The sequence below is a fragment of the Nematolebias whitei genome, chromosome 9 (assembly GCF_014905685.2).
Source record: "Nematolebias whitei isolate Nwh7 chromosome 9, NemWhi1, whole genome shotgun sequence".
In the NCBI taxonomy this organism is placed as follows: Eukaryota; Metazoa; Chordata; class Actinopteri; order Cyprinodontiformes; family Rivulidae; genus Nematolebias; species Nematolebias whitei.
In genome coordinates, this window is record NC_056506.1 from 51,662,352 (window position 1) to 51,679,534 (window position 17,183).

Sequence of the window (17,183 nt, forward strand, 5' to 3'; positions counted from 1 at the left end):
ACATGAAACAGATCAGCAGCAACATGAAACAGATCAGCAGCAACATGGAACAGATCAGCAACAACGTGAAACAGATCAGCAACAACATAAAACAGATCAGCAACAACGTGAAACAGATCAGCAACAACATGAAACAGATCAGCAACAACATGAAACAGATCAGCAGCAACGTGAAACAGATCAGCAACAACATGAAACAGATCAGCAACAACATGAAACAGATCAGCAACAACATGAAACAGATCAGCAGCAACATGAAACGGATCAGCAACAACATGAAACAGATCAGCAGCAACATGAAACAGATCAGCAACAACATGAAACAGATCAGCAGCAACATGAAATGGATCAGCAGCAACATGAAACAGATCAGCAGCAACATGAAACAGATCAGCAACAACATGAAACAGATCAGCAGCAACATGAAACAGATCAGCAACAACATGAAACAGATCAGCAGCAACATGAAACGGATCAGCAGCAACATTGAAACAATCAGCAGCAACATAAAACGGATCAGCAGCAACATGAAATGGTTCAGCAGCAACATGAAACTGATCAGCAGCAACATGATGATTTTTCACCGTGATTCTCCTGGTTAGAGATCCATGAGTCTAACAGCCTCAGGGTAGAAGCTGTTCCTCAGTCTAGTGGTTCTACACTTAATGCTCCTCAACCTCCTTCCTGAGAGGAGTGGGGCAAAAAGTGTGTGTGCTGGGTGAGTGAGGTCCTTCATGATGCAGGTGGTCCTCTTCCTGCATCTGGAGGTGTAGATGTCTGTGATGGTGGGGAGGCTGACTCCAACATCTTCTGTGCAGCCTTCACCACTCTCTGCAAAGCTTTTCTTTCTGCAGCTGTGCAGCCTCCATGCCACACGTTGATGCTGGAGCACAGGAGTAGGGTTGCCAACCGTCTCATAAAAACGGAATCGTCACGTATTTGGAAACAAAAGTACGCGTTCCGTATTGAGCTGAAACGGGATGGACTTTGTCCCGTATTATCATCTGACCTCCACAACATCCAGCTGTTGTATCTTTGTCCTCATCCCATCATCCACTGGATTTGTGGAAAGGATGGTCTCTCTCATGAAAAACAAGTGGACTGATGTGAAACAAATGTTCTTGTGAACTAATCAGAAGTGAGCTCCTAGTCAGTCTAAATGATGAAATGTCTTCTTCAGAGTTTCACTCTTCAGCTCTGAGAAACAAAGCAGTCCTTACTGCAGCACGAGCTCACCAGATACAACTGGAAGAAACAGGCTGACTCCACATGATGGAGCGTTGTCCTTTTTGGTTTACAAGTTCTTTTTACTACACGTGCAAAGTCATGGCTTTGAGGCACAATGTGTTTGTTTACTACAAACTTTATGTTTGCACTAAATGCATTATATGTTCTTATTGTTTCCTCTTAATACAGTTTTAAGCTAAGCAGAACAAAAGAATGTTGAAGAAATATAAATTATTTTTAGAAATATTTTACTCTGGTCATTCTGTTTGCACTAAAAATAAATTGTTAAATTGTGTAATAATTAATGTTCTATACATATTTATCATTCAAAAACATTCATCCAATTAAATTCAGATTCATTTTACCAATTTATTTATAAAGCACTTTAAACAGTGACAAAGCACACCAAAGTGCTGTACAGGGACAAACAGAGCAAGCACACAGCAACAGATTACATAACAGGACACCAAAAAGTAGAAACCGACAAAAACAATAATGGATAACAACAACAACAACAACATGACCAACACAGTGTGATGCACACAGACTCAGCACAGGTCACACAGTGCAGAAAGCCAGGGAATAGAAGTGTGTTTTTAAGCGAGATTTAAAAACTGTGAGGGAGGGGGCCTGTCTAACGAGCAGAGGTAACTCATTCCAAAGTCTTGGGCCTGCTACAGAGAAGGCCCTGTCACCTCTGCGCTTGAGACGGGTTCCTGGGACTGTTAGGAGCAACTGGTCTGCTGGTCTGCTGATTTTAGAGCAAGAAAAGCAGAGGGGGAGGGAGGGGTAAAGGTAATGGGGTCGGCCTGCCCTGCCCTGAGGTGTCCCTTATTTAGTTTTCAAGGAGTTGGCAGCTCTACGCAGGATGCTCTCCACTGCACACCTGTAGGAGGAGGTGAGGACTGAGCTTCTCAGACCAGCTCATCTACACTGGTGGTGTTGTTGCTCCAGCTGAGGTTGTTGTTAAGGTGCACACCTAAGTTCTTGTAGCTGGAGACCACTTCCACCGCAGATCCTCCTATGTTCAGGGTGGTAGGTGTGTTTGTTCCTTCTGAAGTCCACGACCATCTCCTTCATATTCTTCAAAATTGATGTGAAGGTTGTTTTTCCTGCACCAGCTCTCCAGGTGTTCCACCTCCTGCCTGTAGTTGGACTCATCATTGGTTGTGATGCATCCCACCACATCTGTATCCTCTGCAAACTTTACAATGTGACAGACAACAAACTGTGTACACAGAGTCCCAGTTACATCCAACAAAATTATAAATTGTAAAGAAAAACAATAAGATCTAAGATCTGAACTTAGAAAAACACTAAGCACTCGTAGAACAACACAATATTCTGAACAGCAGCACGAACATGAGTCCTCCTTTTTGTTCATGTGATGTTTGGCTGAAAATTCATTCCCTTCAAGTGGATCTGATGGTCAGAGATGTTGTCAGCTTCTGAAGACAGAAGGTAGAAGATCTGAAGCATAACATGCACAGAACCAGCTGCAAAAGTGGAACCTCACGAAACTTGTGTTCCTCAGATGACTTGGACCAGCTGTGGGCCGGGCCTCATGTCAGAACATGTTCTAGCCTGAAATTCTGAAGGCAAACCGATTTCAATAAAATTAATCTGAGATAAAACATGAAATTTCCACCTTCATTAATAAATTAATCCATCCATCCATCCATCATCTTCCTCTTGTTCTGGACTCAGGTCTCAGGGCAGCATCTTGCTCAGGGAGGTCCAGACATCTCTCTCCACAGCCTCTTCCAGCTCTTCTGAGAGGACTCCAAGGTGTTCCCAGGACACACTGGAGAGACATAGTCTCTCCAGTGTGTCCTGGGTCTTCCCCAGGGTCTCCTCCCAGTCAGACATGCCTGAAGCACCTCCCTAGGGAGGCACCCAGGAGGCACCCTTACCAGATGAACCACCTCAACTGGCTTCTCTGGATGTGGAGGAGCAGTGGTTCTCCTCTGAGTCTCTCCTGATAACTGAACTTCTCACCCTGTCTCTAAAGGAGAGTCCAGCTACCCTGCAGATGAAACTCATTTCAACCTCCTGGATCCACAATCTCCTTCTTTCAGTCTCTACAGAGTTCATGACCAAAGATGAGGGGAGGAACGTAGACTGACCAGTAAACAGAGAGCTTTGTCTTACAGCTCAGCTCCCTCTTCACCACAACAGACCAGTACAAGGTCTGCAATACTGCAGATGCTGCACCAATCCGTCAGTCTCACGCTCCATTCTTCCCTCACTCGTGAACAAAACCCAGAGATACTTCAACTCCTCCACTTGAGGCAGAACCTCACCCTCGACCTGAAGAGAACAATTCACCCTTTTCTGGTTGAGGACCATGCCTCAGATTTTGAGGTGCTGATTCTCATCCCAGCTGCTTCACACTCAGCTGTGAACTGCTCCAGTGAGAGCTGGAGATCACAGCACAATGACGCCAACAGGACCACATCATCTGCAAAGAGCAGAGATGAATCCTGAGGCCACCGAACCGAAAACTCTCCTCCCCCTGGCTGCAACCAGAAATCCTGTCCATAAAAGTTATGAACAGAATCGGTGACAACAGGCAGCCCTGGAGGAGTCCAACTCCCGCCCTGAAGGGTTCCGACTTACTGCCGTCATTGCGAACCAAACTCTCGGCCTGCTTGTGTAGGAACTGAACAGCCCGTAACAACGGGTCTCCAATCCCATACTCACAGAGCACCCCCCACAGTGTACCCCGAAAAACACGATCTAATCTTCTTCGTCTTCTGGCTTTTCCCTCTTCAGGAGTCGCCACAGTGAGTCGTCCACCTCCACCTCACTCTGTCCTCTGCATCCTCTGTCCTCACTCCAACTACCTCCATGTCCTCTCCAACTCTACCTCCATGTCCTCTCCAACTACATCCATATATCTCCTCTTAGTCTTTTTCCTGGCAGCTGCATTTCTAACATCCTTCTACCAATATACCCACGGTCCCTCTTCTGGACATGTCCAAACCATCTCAGTCTGGCCTCCCCAACTTTATCTCCCAGTTGTTCAACCTGTGCTGTACCTCTGATGATCTCATTCCTAATCTTCTCCATCCTTGTCTCTCCTAAGGAGAACCTCAACATCTTCATTTCTGCCACTTCCAGTTCTGTCTCCTGTCTTTTTGTCCATGTCTCTGTCTCCAGACCATACAACATAGCTGGTCTCACCACTGTCTTGTAAACTTTTCCTTTGACCTTTGCTGACACCCTTTTGTCACAAATCACTCCAGAAACTTTTCTCCATCCACTCCATCCTGCCTGGACTCTCTTCTTCTCCTCTTTACCACACTCCCCATTTTCCTGGACAGTGGACCCCAAGTCTTTGAAGTCCTGTACCTTCGTGACCTCTGCTCCTTGTAGCCTCACTCTTCCACCTCCTCCCTCTCATTCACACACATGGACTCTGTCTTACTACGGCTGACTTTCATTCCTCTTATTTCAAGTGCATACCTCCACCTCTCCAAGTTCTCTTCCACCTGTTCCCTGTTCTCACCACAGATCACAATGTCATCTACAAACATCATAGTCCATGGGGATTCCTGCCTGACCTCATCTGTTAGTCAGTCCATCACCAGAGCAAACAAGAAGGGGCTTAGAGCTGATCCTTGATGCACTCCCACTTCCACCTTGAAGCTATCTGTCACTCCTACAGCACATCTCACTGCTGTCCTCATACATGTCCTGCTGTCCTCATACATGTTCTGCTGTCCTCATACAAGTCAAGTCAAGTCAATAATACTTTATTAATCCCAAAGGGAAATTATTTTGTTGTTGTAACTCGTTATCCTCATTTCATTAAGAGATGTTATAGATGCTGATGGCTCTTGTAAAGGTCTATCCCTCAGTGGATCCTAAGAAACTGTCTGCAGATGCCGTCCGATCCGTCCGCCCAGACTCGGCTGACCTCTCGGTTCCCTTGGACTGTAGGACCACCTGAATACTGGGCAGAACTCCTCCCAGAGCCATGGCCACACCTCCCAGCAGTCTGCCGAGCTCCTCATAGCTGCAGACAGCCAACTGTAGGTGCTGAGGGACGATCCTGTCCTTCCGCTGTCATGAGCCGTGTTTCCTGCTAGTTCCAGGATCTCAGTGGTCAGGCACTCTAGCATAGCTGGCAGGTAGATGAGAATGCATCCACATAACATCCTTTTCAACTCATTTGAGAGTTGGGACCATAGTTGAGATATTATTTGAGCTTTTGAGATGTTAATCAGCTGCTGTTGTTGTAGAAAACTGCCTTGTTGCCATGGTTACGCATCATAACAAATGTCCAAAACCAAAAAAGTCTCAGTAAAAATCCTTCCAGCTGCACAGCATCTGATACCAGAGGAAACAATAATCCAAAAAATATGATTTACATCCAGAAAACCAGGAATTAAAGTTTCCAAAAGCAAAATCTCTGAATGAAAGTAACAGAGCTGCTCCAACATGCAGCCACCTTGAGCGGCGCAATTCTAGAATTGTCCTGCTGTCCTCATACATGTCCTGTACCAGTCTAACATACTTTTCTGCCACTCCAGATTTCTTCATGTAACACCACACCTCCTCCCTCAGAACTCTGTCAGATGCTTTTTCTAAATCCTCAAAGACACATTGGAGTTCTTTCTGACCCTCTCTGTTCTTCTCCATCAGCATCCTCAAAGCAAAGATGTCATCTGTGGTGCTCTTTCTTGGCATGAAACCATACTGCTGCTCACAGATAGTCACCTCTCATCTAAGTCTTGCTTCCACAACTCTCTCCCAGATCTTCATCGTGTGGCTCATCAACTTAATTCCCCTGTAGTTGCTACAACTCTGTACATCACCCTTGTTCTTAAAAATGGCCACCAGCACTTCTTCTCCATTCCTGAGGCATTTTCTCACCCTCAAATATGCCATTGAATATTTGAGTCAAAAACCTCACTGCCATCCCTCCAAGACATTTCCAAACCTCCACTGGTCATCAGGTCCTACTGCCTTCCCCTTCTTCATTCTTTTCAGAGCTTTCCGGGCTTCACCCTCACTAATCTTTCCCACTTCCTGGTCCACAGTTTCTATGACCTCTACTCTTCTTTCTCTTTCATTCTCTTCATTCATTAGCTCCTCAAAGTACTCCTTCCATCTTTCCATCACACTCTCCTCACTTGTTAGAACATTACCATTCCTATCTTTAATAAGCCTAACTTGCTGCACATCCTTTCCAGCCTGATCCCTCTGTCTCTCCAATCAGTACAAGACCTTCTCACCCTCTTTAGTGTCCAGTCTCCATACAACTCATCGTACATCTTCTGCTTTGTCTTAGCTACCTCCCTCTTTGCTCTACGTCCCATCTCCTTATATTCCTGTCTCCTCTCTTCAGTCCTCTCTCTGTCATATTTCTTCTTGGCTAACCTCTTCCTTTGAACAGCTTCCTGCACTTCACTATTCCACCACCAGGTTTCCTGATCATCCATTCTCTGTCCAGATGACACACCAAGTACCTTCCTACCTGTTTCTCTAATTACAGTTGCTGTAGTAGTCCAGTCATCTGGAAGCTCTTTCTTACCACCCAGAGCCTTTAACAGCTCCTCTCTGAATTTCTCACATCATTCTTCCTTCTTCATCTTCCACCATTTGGTCTTCTTCTCTGATTTGACTCTTTTTCTCTTCTTCACAACAACAGTCATTCTACACACAACCATCTGATGCTGTCTGGCCACGCTCTCCCCTGCCACAACCTTACAGTCTCCAATCTCCCTCAGGTTTCCTCTTCTACACAGAATGTAGTCGACCTGCGTACTCCTTCCTCCACTCTTATAGGTCACTCTATGCTCCTCCCTCTTTTGGAAATAGGCGTTGACTACAGCCATTTCCATTCTCTTGGTAAAATCCACCACCATCTGTCCTTCCTGTTTCTTTCCTTGACACCAAGCCTACCCATCACTTCTTCATCCTCTGTTTCCTTCACCAACATGTCCATTCAGGTCTGCTCCATCACCACTCTTTCCTCCCTGGGAATACTCTCCATCACTTCATCCAGATCTTTCCTAAATTTATCTTTCTCCTCCTCATCATATCCAACCTGTGGAGCATAACCACCTACGACGTTTAGCATCAGACCTTCTACTTCTACCTTCAGGCACATCACCCTATCTGACACTCTTTTCACCTCTACTACATTCTTTGCCAACTCCTCCTTCAGGATCCCCCCTACTCCATTTATCTTTCTATCCACACCATGGTAAAACAGTTTGAACCCTGCTCCAATGCTGCGAGCCTTGCTGCCCTTCCACTGGACACATAAAACATCTACCTTCCTTCTCAGCATCATGTCAGCCAGCTCTCTACCTTTGCCTGTCATTGTCCCCACATTTAGTTGCCACCCTCAGTCCTACATTCTTCACGTTCTCTTCTCCCTCTGTCTCTTGACACGTTTCCCTCCTCGTTGTCTTAACTAACAGCAGCACAATTTCCGCCGGCATCCTGTTTGTCAGCAGCACCGGTGGCGGTTGTTGTTAACCCAGGCCTCGACCGATCCGGTATGGTTTCACTTATGGTTTTGGCAAAAGTATTTTACATCGGATGCCATTCCTGACACAACCCTTACCATTTACCCGGGCTTGGAACCGGCACAAGAGATACACTGGCTTGCACTCCCTAGTGACTGGTTTCGAGGAACACGGTTGAATGCCTTCTCCAAATCCACAAAACATATGTAGACTGGATGGGCAAACTCCCATGACCCCTCGAGGACCCTAGTGAGGGTAAAGAGCTGATCCAGTGTTCCACGGCCAGGACAGAACCCACATTGTTCCTCCTCGATCTGAGGTTGAACCAACGATCAGACTCGCTTCTCCAGTACCCCTGAATAGAACTTACCAGGGAGGCTGAGGAGTGATGCCCCTGTAATTGGAGCACAACCTCCCGTCCCCCTTTTTGAAGAGGGGAACCACCACCCCATTCTGCCAGCTTATTGATTTTATTCCAACTTTATTATTATTATAATTTTTATTTACCCGTTATTTATCCAGGTAGTCTCATTGAGCCACGAGAACTTATTTTCAAGAGAGACCTGTTTAGGGAGCAGATGGTGGGGGTTAAGGGCCTTGCTCAGGGGCCCAGAGTGGAGCGAATGAGGGTGGGGGCAGGTGTGGGTGCTTCACCTACCCCACCCACATTTTTGATGTTGTCGGTACTGGGGCTTGAACCAGCGATCTTCCGATCACAGGCACACCTTCTCTAACCTCTGCGCCACCACTTCCCAACTTTATGGTCAAACTGATGGAACTGATCAGACGCAAAGATTCCTTAATGAGCCTGTGTGTCCACCAATCAGAGGGCAGCTGCTCGCTGGCCCCACCCTCTTATCAAAGATGTACCTAAGGCAACACAAAAGCGAGACTTCTTTTAAAAAAGTTAAATCTGGTCCTCTGGACATTAAAAAATAAAAAAAATTGTTGAAACGTTTTTCATCCGAAGGACTTCTTCAGTCTGAGGTGCTGTATTCAGCTTATCTAAAAAAGTTAAATCTGGTCCTCTGGACATTCAAAAAAACAAAACAAAGCAAAACAACAAAAAAATGTAGAAACGTTTCGTCTCTCATCCGAGAGACTTCCTCAGTCTGAGGAGCTGTATTCAGCTCAGTCTCTTAAATAGTCTCTCGGATGAGAGACGAAACGTTTCTACATTTTTTTGTTGTTTTGCTTTGTTTTGTGGGTTTTTTTTTGAATGTCCAGAGGACCAGATTTAACTTTTTTAGATTTTTCTACCTGGATTATTGAGCATGCACCAGGATGTATTCAGCTTAGTCTGCTGGTTTTGGTTGTCAGCAGCAAACTGGTTGATCCACTCTGAGAAGGTGCTATTTAAGAGACTGAGCTGAAAACAGCACCTCAGACTGAGGAAGTCTTTCGGATGAAAGATGAAACGTTTCTACAATTTTTTTTTTCTTTTTTTGAATGTTCAGAGGACCAGATTTTTAACTTTTTTAGATTTTTCTATCTGGATTATTGAGCATGAATCAGGATATGCGACTTGTTTTATTAACAAACAGCTGTTTTCATCCTTTCCACCAGTGTTGGGCCACATGCAGCACACCTTCAAGTTGGTTCTAAAGTGTTCTCATTAGCCTCGCCTCCTCCTGTACACAAACATCAGATTAGATGAAGTCCTTGATGTGTTGTGTATACAGTTCACCATCAACATCACACTTTTATTGTGACAGTTTGAGTAAACAGGAAATTCACGTGAGTCCCACCTGTGGGAACAACAGGTAACTACACTAAGACCGATGGGTGTGTCCTGACTGCATGGACACTTGAACAGGTTCAGCTTTCAGGTAGTAGACAAAGGGGGAACATCTGGGGACAGACAGTGGATCCCAGAAAACCAATTGATTTGGATCATGGATCTTAGAGACTCCGCCCACAGTCACTGTGCTGCACCCTCTGGCTCCTCCTCCTTCCTCCTCTTCTTCACCTCCTTCAGTCCCTCCTGAACCCTGTCTACAGCTTCCTGGTCTCCAGCCTGCTGGGCCAGTTCCAGGGCCTCTTGGTAGAACTGGACTGAATCCTCCAGTCGACCTGAGGAAACAGAAGAGCATCAGGTCAGATCAGCCGAGAAAAGGTGTGGGAGTTCTACCTGTACTCACCTGTGTGAAGCAGGATGCCAGCTAAGTTTCCCAGCAACACGTGATGGTCTGGGTGTCCCACAGACTGGCTCAACTCAACTGCCTGCTGGACCAGGACCAGGGCTTCATCATGACGTCCCTGCAGGTCCAAGATGGTGGCCAGATCGCTCATCAGGACAAGAGTCTGACAGGAAACAGGAAGATTATCACTGTTTAGGTGTCTCTACCTGTGGGTGTGTGTCTACTTGTGGGTGTGTGTCTACCTGCGGGTGTGTGTCTACTTGTGGGTGTGTGTCTACCTGCGGGTGTGTGTCTACTTGTGGGTGTGTGTCTACCTGCGGGTGTGTGTCTACCTGTGGGTGGGTGTCTACTTGTGGGTGTGTCTCTACCTGTGGGTGTGTGTCTACTTGTGGGTGGGTGTCTACCTGTGGGTGGGTGTCTACTTGTGGGTGGGTGTCTACCTGTGGGTGGGTGTCTACTTGTGGGTGTGTGTCTACCTGCGGGTGGGTGTCTACCTGTGGGTGGGTGTCTACCTGCGAGTGGGTGTCTACCTGTGGGTGTGTCTCTCCTTGCTCCTGGTGGCAGATGTCCAAGGCTGTCCTATAGTCCAGTTCTGCCTGGATCAGATGTAATTTTGAGGCTCGGTATCGAGCTCGTGAGTCCAAACACAAACCAAGCAGGAGGCGTGTCTCCTTTCTCAGTGCACTCTGCTCCTCTGGTGTCAATAGCAACAAACATCAATAACGCCAACAAAGAAAACAACAACAAATAACATCAATATCAACAAAACAGTTTCAAAACATCTTCCTGTATTCTGTCTCACCTGTCTGGTCTACCTCAGGCAGCTCTTTGTACATCTCCAGTTTAGTCTCCAGAGACTCGGTGCAGAACCGGAAGCCGTGCTCTGCAAGTTCCTCCCTCAAACAGCAAACAAACAGAAGTTTGTGACCTCTGACCTCTAAACTTTCTGTCACCTGATCAGTTAGCTCCGCCTCTTACTTGTTCTGCTCGGCGTAGATAGCGGTCAGCTTTAGGGACATCTCGATGATGGCGTTGTCATCCTGGAAACAGACAGGAAGTCCTGTTCAAATTAACCCCGACCCTAAAGTTAGACATGAGCATGCTGAACCACCACGGTAACAGAGGAGAAAGTAGTCGGCAGCTGTGGAATCGTTGCAGATCTAAACTGCAACACATTTCTTGGATCAATTTTGACCCCCCATTTAATGTGTTGTGCTCCCCTCCGGTGGTGCATTGGTGGCTCTAAGCAGCTGGGGCTGGGTGGTGGGGTGTGTGCAGGCCCGCCCTGGTGGCTGCCAGCCGGGGCCTGGGTGCCCTGGCTCTGTCGGGCCTCTGTTGGGGGGTGGTATGACCTTGGGACTCATGGCTCGGTGTCCATGGCCGGATCTACTCTGGAGGGGCGGGTTGCCGGCGGGGCCTGTGGACCCGTCACTGCAGCCTCCTGGGGGTTTCTGCATTGTGGTTGCTGGGGATCGCTCGGGGCTTCCCTTTGCTTCTCTCTCTGAGGGGTGCGGGTGTCCCTGTTGAGGGACTCCAGGAGTTCCAGGCTTGGGGACCGCTGTGTGTCTGTGGTTCCGGTCTTCCTTGTTTACCATTGTGTCCTGTGGGGACGGGTCTGTGGGTCACTACATCCACTACTGAACATTTTTATGGAGAAACCTTATAGTGACAAGCATGCTCACACAGGTGTTTAACAGACTACTTGAGTAATCTACACATCGATTCTTAGGACATCTATCGAGTTTTTAAATTTCGTGTCGAGTATTCGTGGTGACATCATTACTTCACCGTTACATCATTGCATCACGTAATCGTCCCGCGCGGGTTACAAAATGGATTCCTCCCAGCAGATGGACGGAGCAGAGCAGGCCCAGTCCTTGCAAATATGTAGAAATGCATCAATAGTGTGGAAATATTTCACTAAAGATGAATCTTCTGGTTCAACTACCGTAAGGAAACAGAAAATGAATCAACTTCCTGACTGTTTGGAGCTCGTTGCGAACCGGTGTTATACCATATTCTGTGACCACCGTATATTGTGACCGTAGGGGGCGGTGTTGCATGCACTGTTGTAGGTCACAGAATATGGTGCAACACCGGGTCCAATGACCGAACCAGAACCAGCTTCCTCTGACCTTGTTTCACAAATTAAAAGCAAAAAACATTAATCTCTAAACCTACAAAAAAACCTATAAATATATTAATCTGTAAAACTAAACCTAATGCGCACCACAGCTGGTAGTGGTGCGGGGTGGTCGACCCCCCACTGGTTTTAGTTTAGTTTTGCACGTGACGCACGTTTCTTTCAGTTTTGCAGCTTAATAATAATAACTAATAGTTTAGTTTTTCCTGTGACTTATTTGCAGTTTGATAAATGGTAGGAGCAAAATATACGCTCCCAATGTTTTGCTGGTCTTTTTTTTGTAAATGACTTTTTTTGTGGTTTTATTTATTTATTGCATCTTGAGATCCTATGACGTCATCAACTTTTCTGAGTTTTATTGTGTTAATGTCGAGTTTAAAAATTATGTAGTCGTTCAACCCCTAGCTCACACGTGTTTAGATCCAGGTGTTTATCAGATACACACTCAGTTGGGTTGTGGTGGCCACTAAATATATCTTGTATTACCATGTACTGTATAAAATAGTTTCTAATGATGTTATAAGTATCATTATAAGTATCAGTCTGGCTTTAAGAAATTACACAGCACTGAAACAGCCTTAGTTAGAGTCTGCAACAACATTCTTCTGGCAAATGACTCTGGTCAGTCTGTAGTCCTGGTACTCCTTGACCTTACCGCTGCATTCGATATTGTGGACCACAGTATCCTTTTATCCCGGCTAGAACACTGGGTTGGGATTACTGGTGCAGCGTTAGAATGGTTCCATTCATACCTGAGCGACAGGAGTTTCTGTGTTAATTTTGCTAACACTCCATCTACTTCAGTGCCTCTTTCCTGCGGGGTCCCGCAAGGCTCCATTCTTGGACCCCTTCTGTTTTCTTTGTATCTCCTCCCCTTAGGGTTTATCCTGAGGAAACATGATCTTTCCTTTCATTGTTATGCTGATGACTCAGATTTATCTACCGTTAACACCTAACAGTTCCTCCTCCATTCGCCCTTTGTTAAAATGTCTTGATGACACCAAGACTTGGATGGCTGCAAACGTCTTGAGTTTTAATGATCAGAAGACTGAGGTCATTGTGTTTAACCCAAGCTCTGCCACTGTCACTGATCCTGCAAACCTGGACTCCCTTCAGCCTCATCAAAAACAGTCGGTTACCAATCTCGGGGTAGTTTTAGAGTCAGTCAGAGTCAGAGATTCTTTATTGTCATTCGCACCTCATGTGGTACATGTGGTGGAGCAAAATTATGTACACGGGGTCCCAGTTACATCCAACAATAAAATGTAAAAGAAAAACAGTAATAACATCTAAGATATGAACTAAGAAAAACATCAACTAAATATACACTAAGCACTCATAACATAAAACATTGAACATCAGCACAAACATGAACATGAGTCTGTGAGCAGATGTGCACGCATGAACACATCAACATTGAAACAGATCAGCAGCAACATGAAACAGATCAGCAGCAACATGATATGGTTTTTCACAGTGATTATTCTGTTTAGAGATTCATGAGTCTAACAGCCTCAGGGTAGAAGCTGTTCCTCAGTCTAGTGGTTCTACACTTAATGCTCCTTAACCTCCTTCCTGAGGGGAGTGGGGCAAAAAGTGTGTGTGCTGGGTGAGTGGGGTCCTTCATGATGCAGGTGGCCCTCTTCCTGCATCTGGAGGTGTAGATGTCTGTGATGGTGGGGAGACTGACTCCAACATCTTCTGTGCAGCCTTTAAGACTCGGACTTTAAGTTTAATAAACAGATAAATTCTATTCTACAAAAAAGCTTCTTTCAGCTAAGGCAAATAGCAAAGCTCAAGTCCGTCCTGTCCAGATCCGACCTTGAAAAATGAGTCCATGCATTTATTACAACCCGGCTGGACTACTGTGACTCACTTTATGCTGGGGTCAGTCAGGTCTCTCTCACGTCTCCAGCTCGTCCAAAATGCTGCAGCTCGGCTACTAACAGGAACTCACAGGTTTGAGCACATTACTCTGGTTCTGTCCTCTCTTCACTGGCTTCCTGTACGTGTCAGAGTTGATTTTAAGATTCTTCTGCTGACATTTAAGTGTGTTAATGGCCTTGCACCCTCATACCTCTCTAACCTTCTTCATCCTTATGCTCCTTCTCGGACTTTGAGATCATCAGACCAGCTGCTTTTGGCCGTACCAAAAACCAGCTGAAGCTCAGAGGAGATCGAGCGTTTTCAGTCATGGGCCCTAAACTCTGGAACAATCTGCCCATCAACATTCGACAGGCCACCTCAGCCTCTATTTTTAAATCTCTCCTCAAAACATCTGTATTTGACATTTAACACAGGGTGATCTCATTTGGTATTTCGTTGTTGATGATTGTGTTCATCCATTTTGCTTTTACTCCCTGACATTTAACGCAGGGTGATTTGATTTAGTATTTCATCGTTTCTCATATTTCATGTTTTTATGCTTTTATTGCTGTAATATGTTGTTATTAATATTTGATGCTGTGATTCTGATCCTGCTGGTTCTAGAACTGCACCGCTCCATGTGTCTGCATGTTGGAGCAGCTCTGCTACTTTCATTCTGACATTTTGCTTTTGGAAACTTTAATTCCTCTGTTTCTGGATGTAAATCACATTTTCTGGATGATTGTTTCCTCTGGTATCAGATGCTGTGCAGCTGGAAGGATTTTTACTGAAACTTTTTTAGTTTTGGACATTTGTTATGATGCGTAACCATGGCAACAAGGCAGTTTTCTACAACCAACAGCTGATTAACATCTCAAAAGCTCAAATAATATCTCAACTACAGCCCCAAATCTCAAAAGAGTTGAAAAGGATGTTCTGTGGACGCATTCTCATCTACCTGCCAGCTGTGCTCGAGTGCCTGACCACTGAGATCCTGGAACTAGCAGGAAACACGGCTCATGACAGCGGAAGGACAGGATCGTCCCTCAGCACCTACAGTTGGCTGTCCGCAGCTATGAGGAGCTCGGCAGACTGCTGGGAGGAGTGGCCATCACTCTGGGAGGAGTTCTGTCCAGCATTGGGGCGGTCCTACAGCCCGGGGGAACCGAGAGGCCAGCTGAGTCTGGGTGGACGGATCAGACAACATCTGCAGCCAGTTTCTTAGGATCCACTGTGGGATGGACCTTTACAAGAGATCCTTCCTGTCTACAGCATCAGTATCTATAACATCTCTGAATGAAATGAGGATAACGAGTTACAACAACAAATTTCCCTCTGGGATTAATGAAGTATTTTTGAATTTGATCTTTTTTGGTAAGCACTTTGATAACAGTTACTGTTTTAAATGTGCTATATAAATAAATGTGACTTGAATTATATAAGTTGTTCGTTGTTGTGGTTTCTCAGTTTTGTCTCGTCTTTTCTTTCCGCAGGTCTAGAGTCAGACTTCAATGATGTTGATCTGTGTTCTCTTTATCTCTCTCTCTCTCTCTCCTCTATTCCTCTCTCCTTCTTTACATTTTAACTCTTCTCTCACTTTTCTGCTTTGTTTCTTCTTTGCTTTCCGTCCCCGTGTCCATTACATCTGAAACAAACCCAAAGCAAATTCTAATAAAGTTTAATTTATATATCAAGTGGAGCATTAAGGCCAGCCATGATGCTCTGCTTGTGAAAGTGAATCTGTTGGGCCTCACTTTGACACTCACACAATAATTCTGAGTGTCACAATGACAAGGGAGAAGAAAACAAAAAACTGCAACACAACTTCAAATAATGGAAACAACCCTGAAGATTTCCATGCTCAGACGTCATAAAAATGTGAATACTTTAGTTTTAGAATTTACTCAGGAACTAACTTCTGGTACAAACTGTGAGCAAGACTGAGAACAATAGCGTATTATTTTACATTATTAGTGTTTAACGTATATCTTAGATCTTCTAGTGTATCGTTGAACATTCATTTAGAGTATATCTTACTGTACATCTTAGATCTTTGTATACGGTCTCTTTTATACTTTATATTTTTGCTATTGTGTATGTTGTTGGGTGTAACTGGGACCTTGAGTACATAATTTCGTTCCACCTCATGTACCACATGATGAAATGACAATAAAGAACCTAGAACCTTGAAGAAGGTGAGTCTGAGGAGAACCGCCTGTTTAACCTCTGGATCACAGTTCATTGATTTAAGGAACCCAAAGACTGCTGAGCTACAGGTTACCTGCTACCTTCCCTGCAGGTAAAAGACTCACCTGTGGAGTTCCACCTGCCAGCATGAAGCTCATCGATGCTTTAAAGAGTTTCTCTGCCTAAGACGAGCAAAGAAGAAATGATTGGCCAGCAGAGGGCAGTCAAACAAGCTGAGCCAAAGAAACCACAGAAGAAGAGAAAATGTTTCTGCACAGAAATCAGAAGGTCCCCATCTGAAGATCAGTTTGACAAACATCTTCAAAACTGAACAAAAAACATTCGGATCAAATTATTTATTTGTTATTGCTAAGCTGTGATTGGTCGAGATGGTTGATACTCACACTGTCAAGCTGCCCCTGAACGTAGGCCACGTTCGCCATCTGAGGACGAGAGAAACTTTACTGTTCAGGACACCTCCTTCTCCTTCTCCTACTCCTTCTACTACTCCTTCTCCTTCTACTACTCCTTCTCCTTCTTCTCCTACTCCTTTTCCCACTCCTTCTCCTTCTTCTTCTCCTACGCCTTCTCCTTCTTCTCCTACTCCTTCTCTTACTCCTTCTACTCTTTCTCCTACTCCTTCTACTCCTTCTCTTACTCCTACTTCTCCTACTCCTTCTCCTTCTCCTCCTCCTACTCCTCCTCCTTCTCCTACTCCTTCTTCTCCTAGTCCTTCTCCTTCTCTTACTCCTACTCCTTCTCCTACTCCGCTCCCGTTTCCTGGAACATCTTGTAAAAAGATCTGAAGCTCGCGACCTTTGACCCCTCTGGTGTCTTCAAACACGTGATAAGTTCGTGGAAGAACCAGCGCAACATGTTCCTTTAGTTTCTACACGTCTTATAATCGACATGTTTTCACGACGTTTCTTTCTCTTTCTCTTATCGTTGTTGTTTTCAACTGTAAAAAACATCTGTCCGCCTCCTTCACTGGCGTCATCGTTCTTTGATAAACAGGTCTCTGTTGTGAACGAGTCCCGGAGGCTCAGTGGGACTCGGCTGTAGAGATGAAGGTGGAATGAACACGCAGGAGCTGGCTCAGTCTGCGTCAGGCAGGTGAGGGTCACCTGCCGGATA

General features: G+C 45.3%; 1 protein-coding gene across 1 annotated transcript in view; it reads right to left on the reverse strand.

Annotated features, from left to right (window-relative positions):
- Nucleotides 1-9,261: 9,261 nt before the first annotated feature.
- Nucleotides 9,262-17,183, reverse strand: part of ttc19 (tetratricopeptide repeat domain 19) — a gene marked incomplete in the record, with an annotated part of 15,913 nt that continues 7,991 nt past the window's right edge. The window contains 7 exon segments of the mRNA XM_037681951.1: nucleotides 9,262-9,785; nucleotides 9,854-10,016; nucleotides 10,384-10,547; nucleotides 10,656-10,750; nucleotides 10,832-10,893; nucleotides 16,175-16,231; nucleotides 16,454-16,492. Of these exon segments, the coding sequence (XP_037537879.1) occupies nucleotides 9,634-9,785; nucleotides 9,854-10,016; nucleotides 10,384-10,547; nucleotides 10,656-10,750; nucleotides 10,832-10,893; nucleotides 16,175-16,231; nucleotides 16,454-16,492 (732 nt within the window).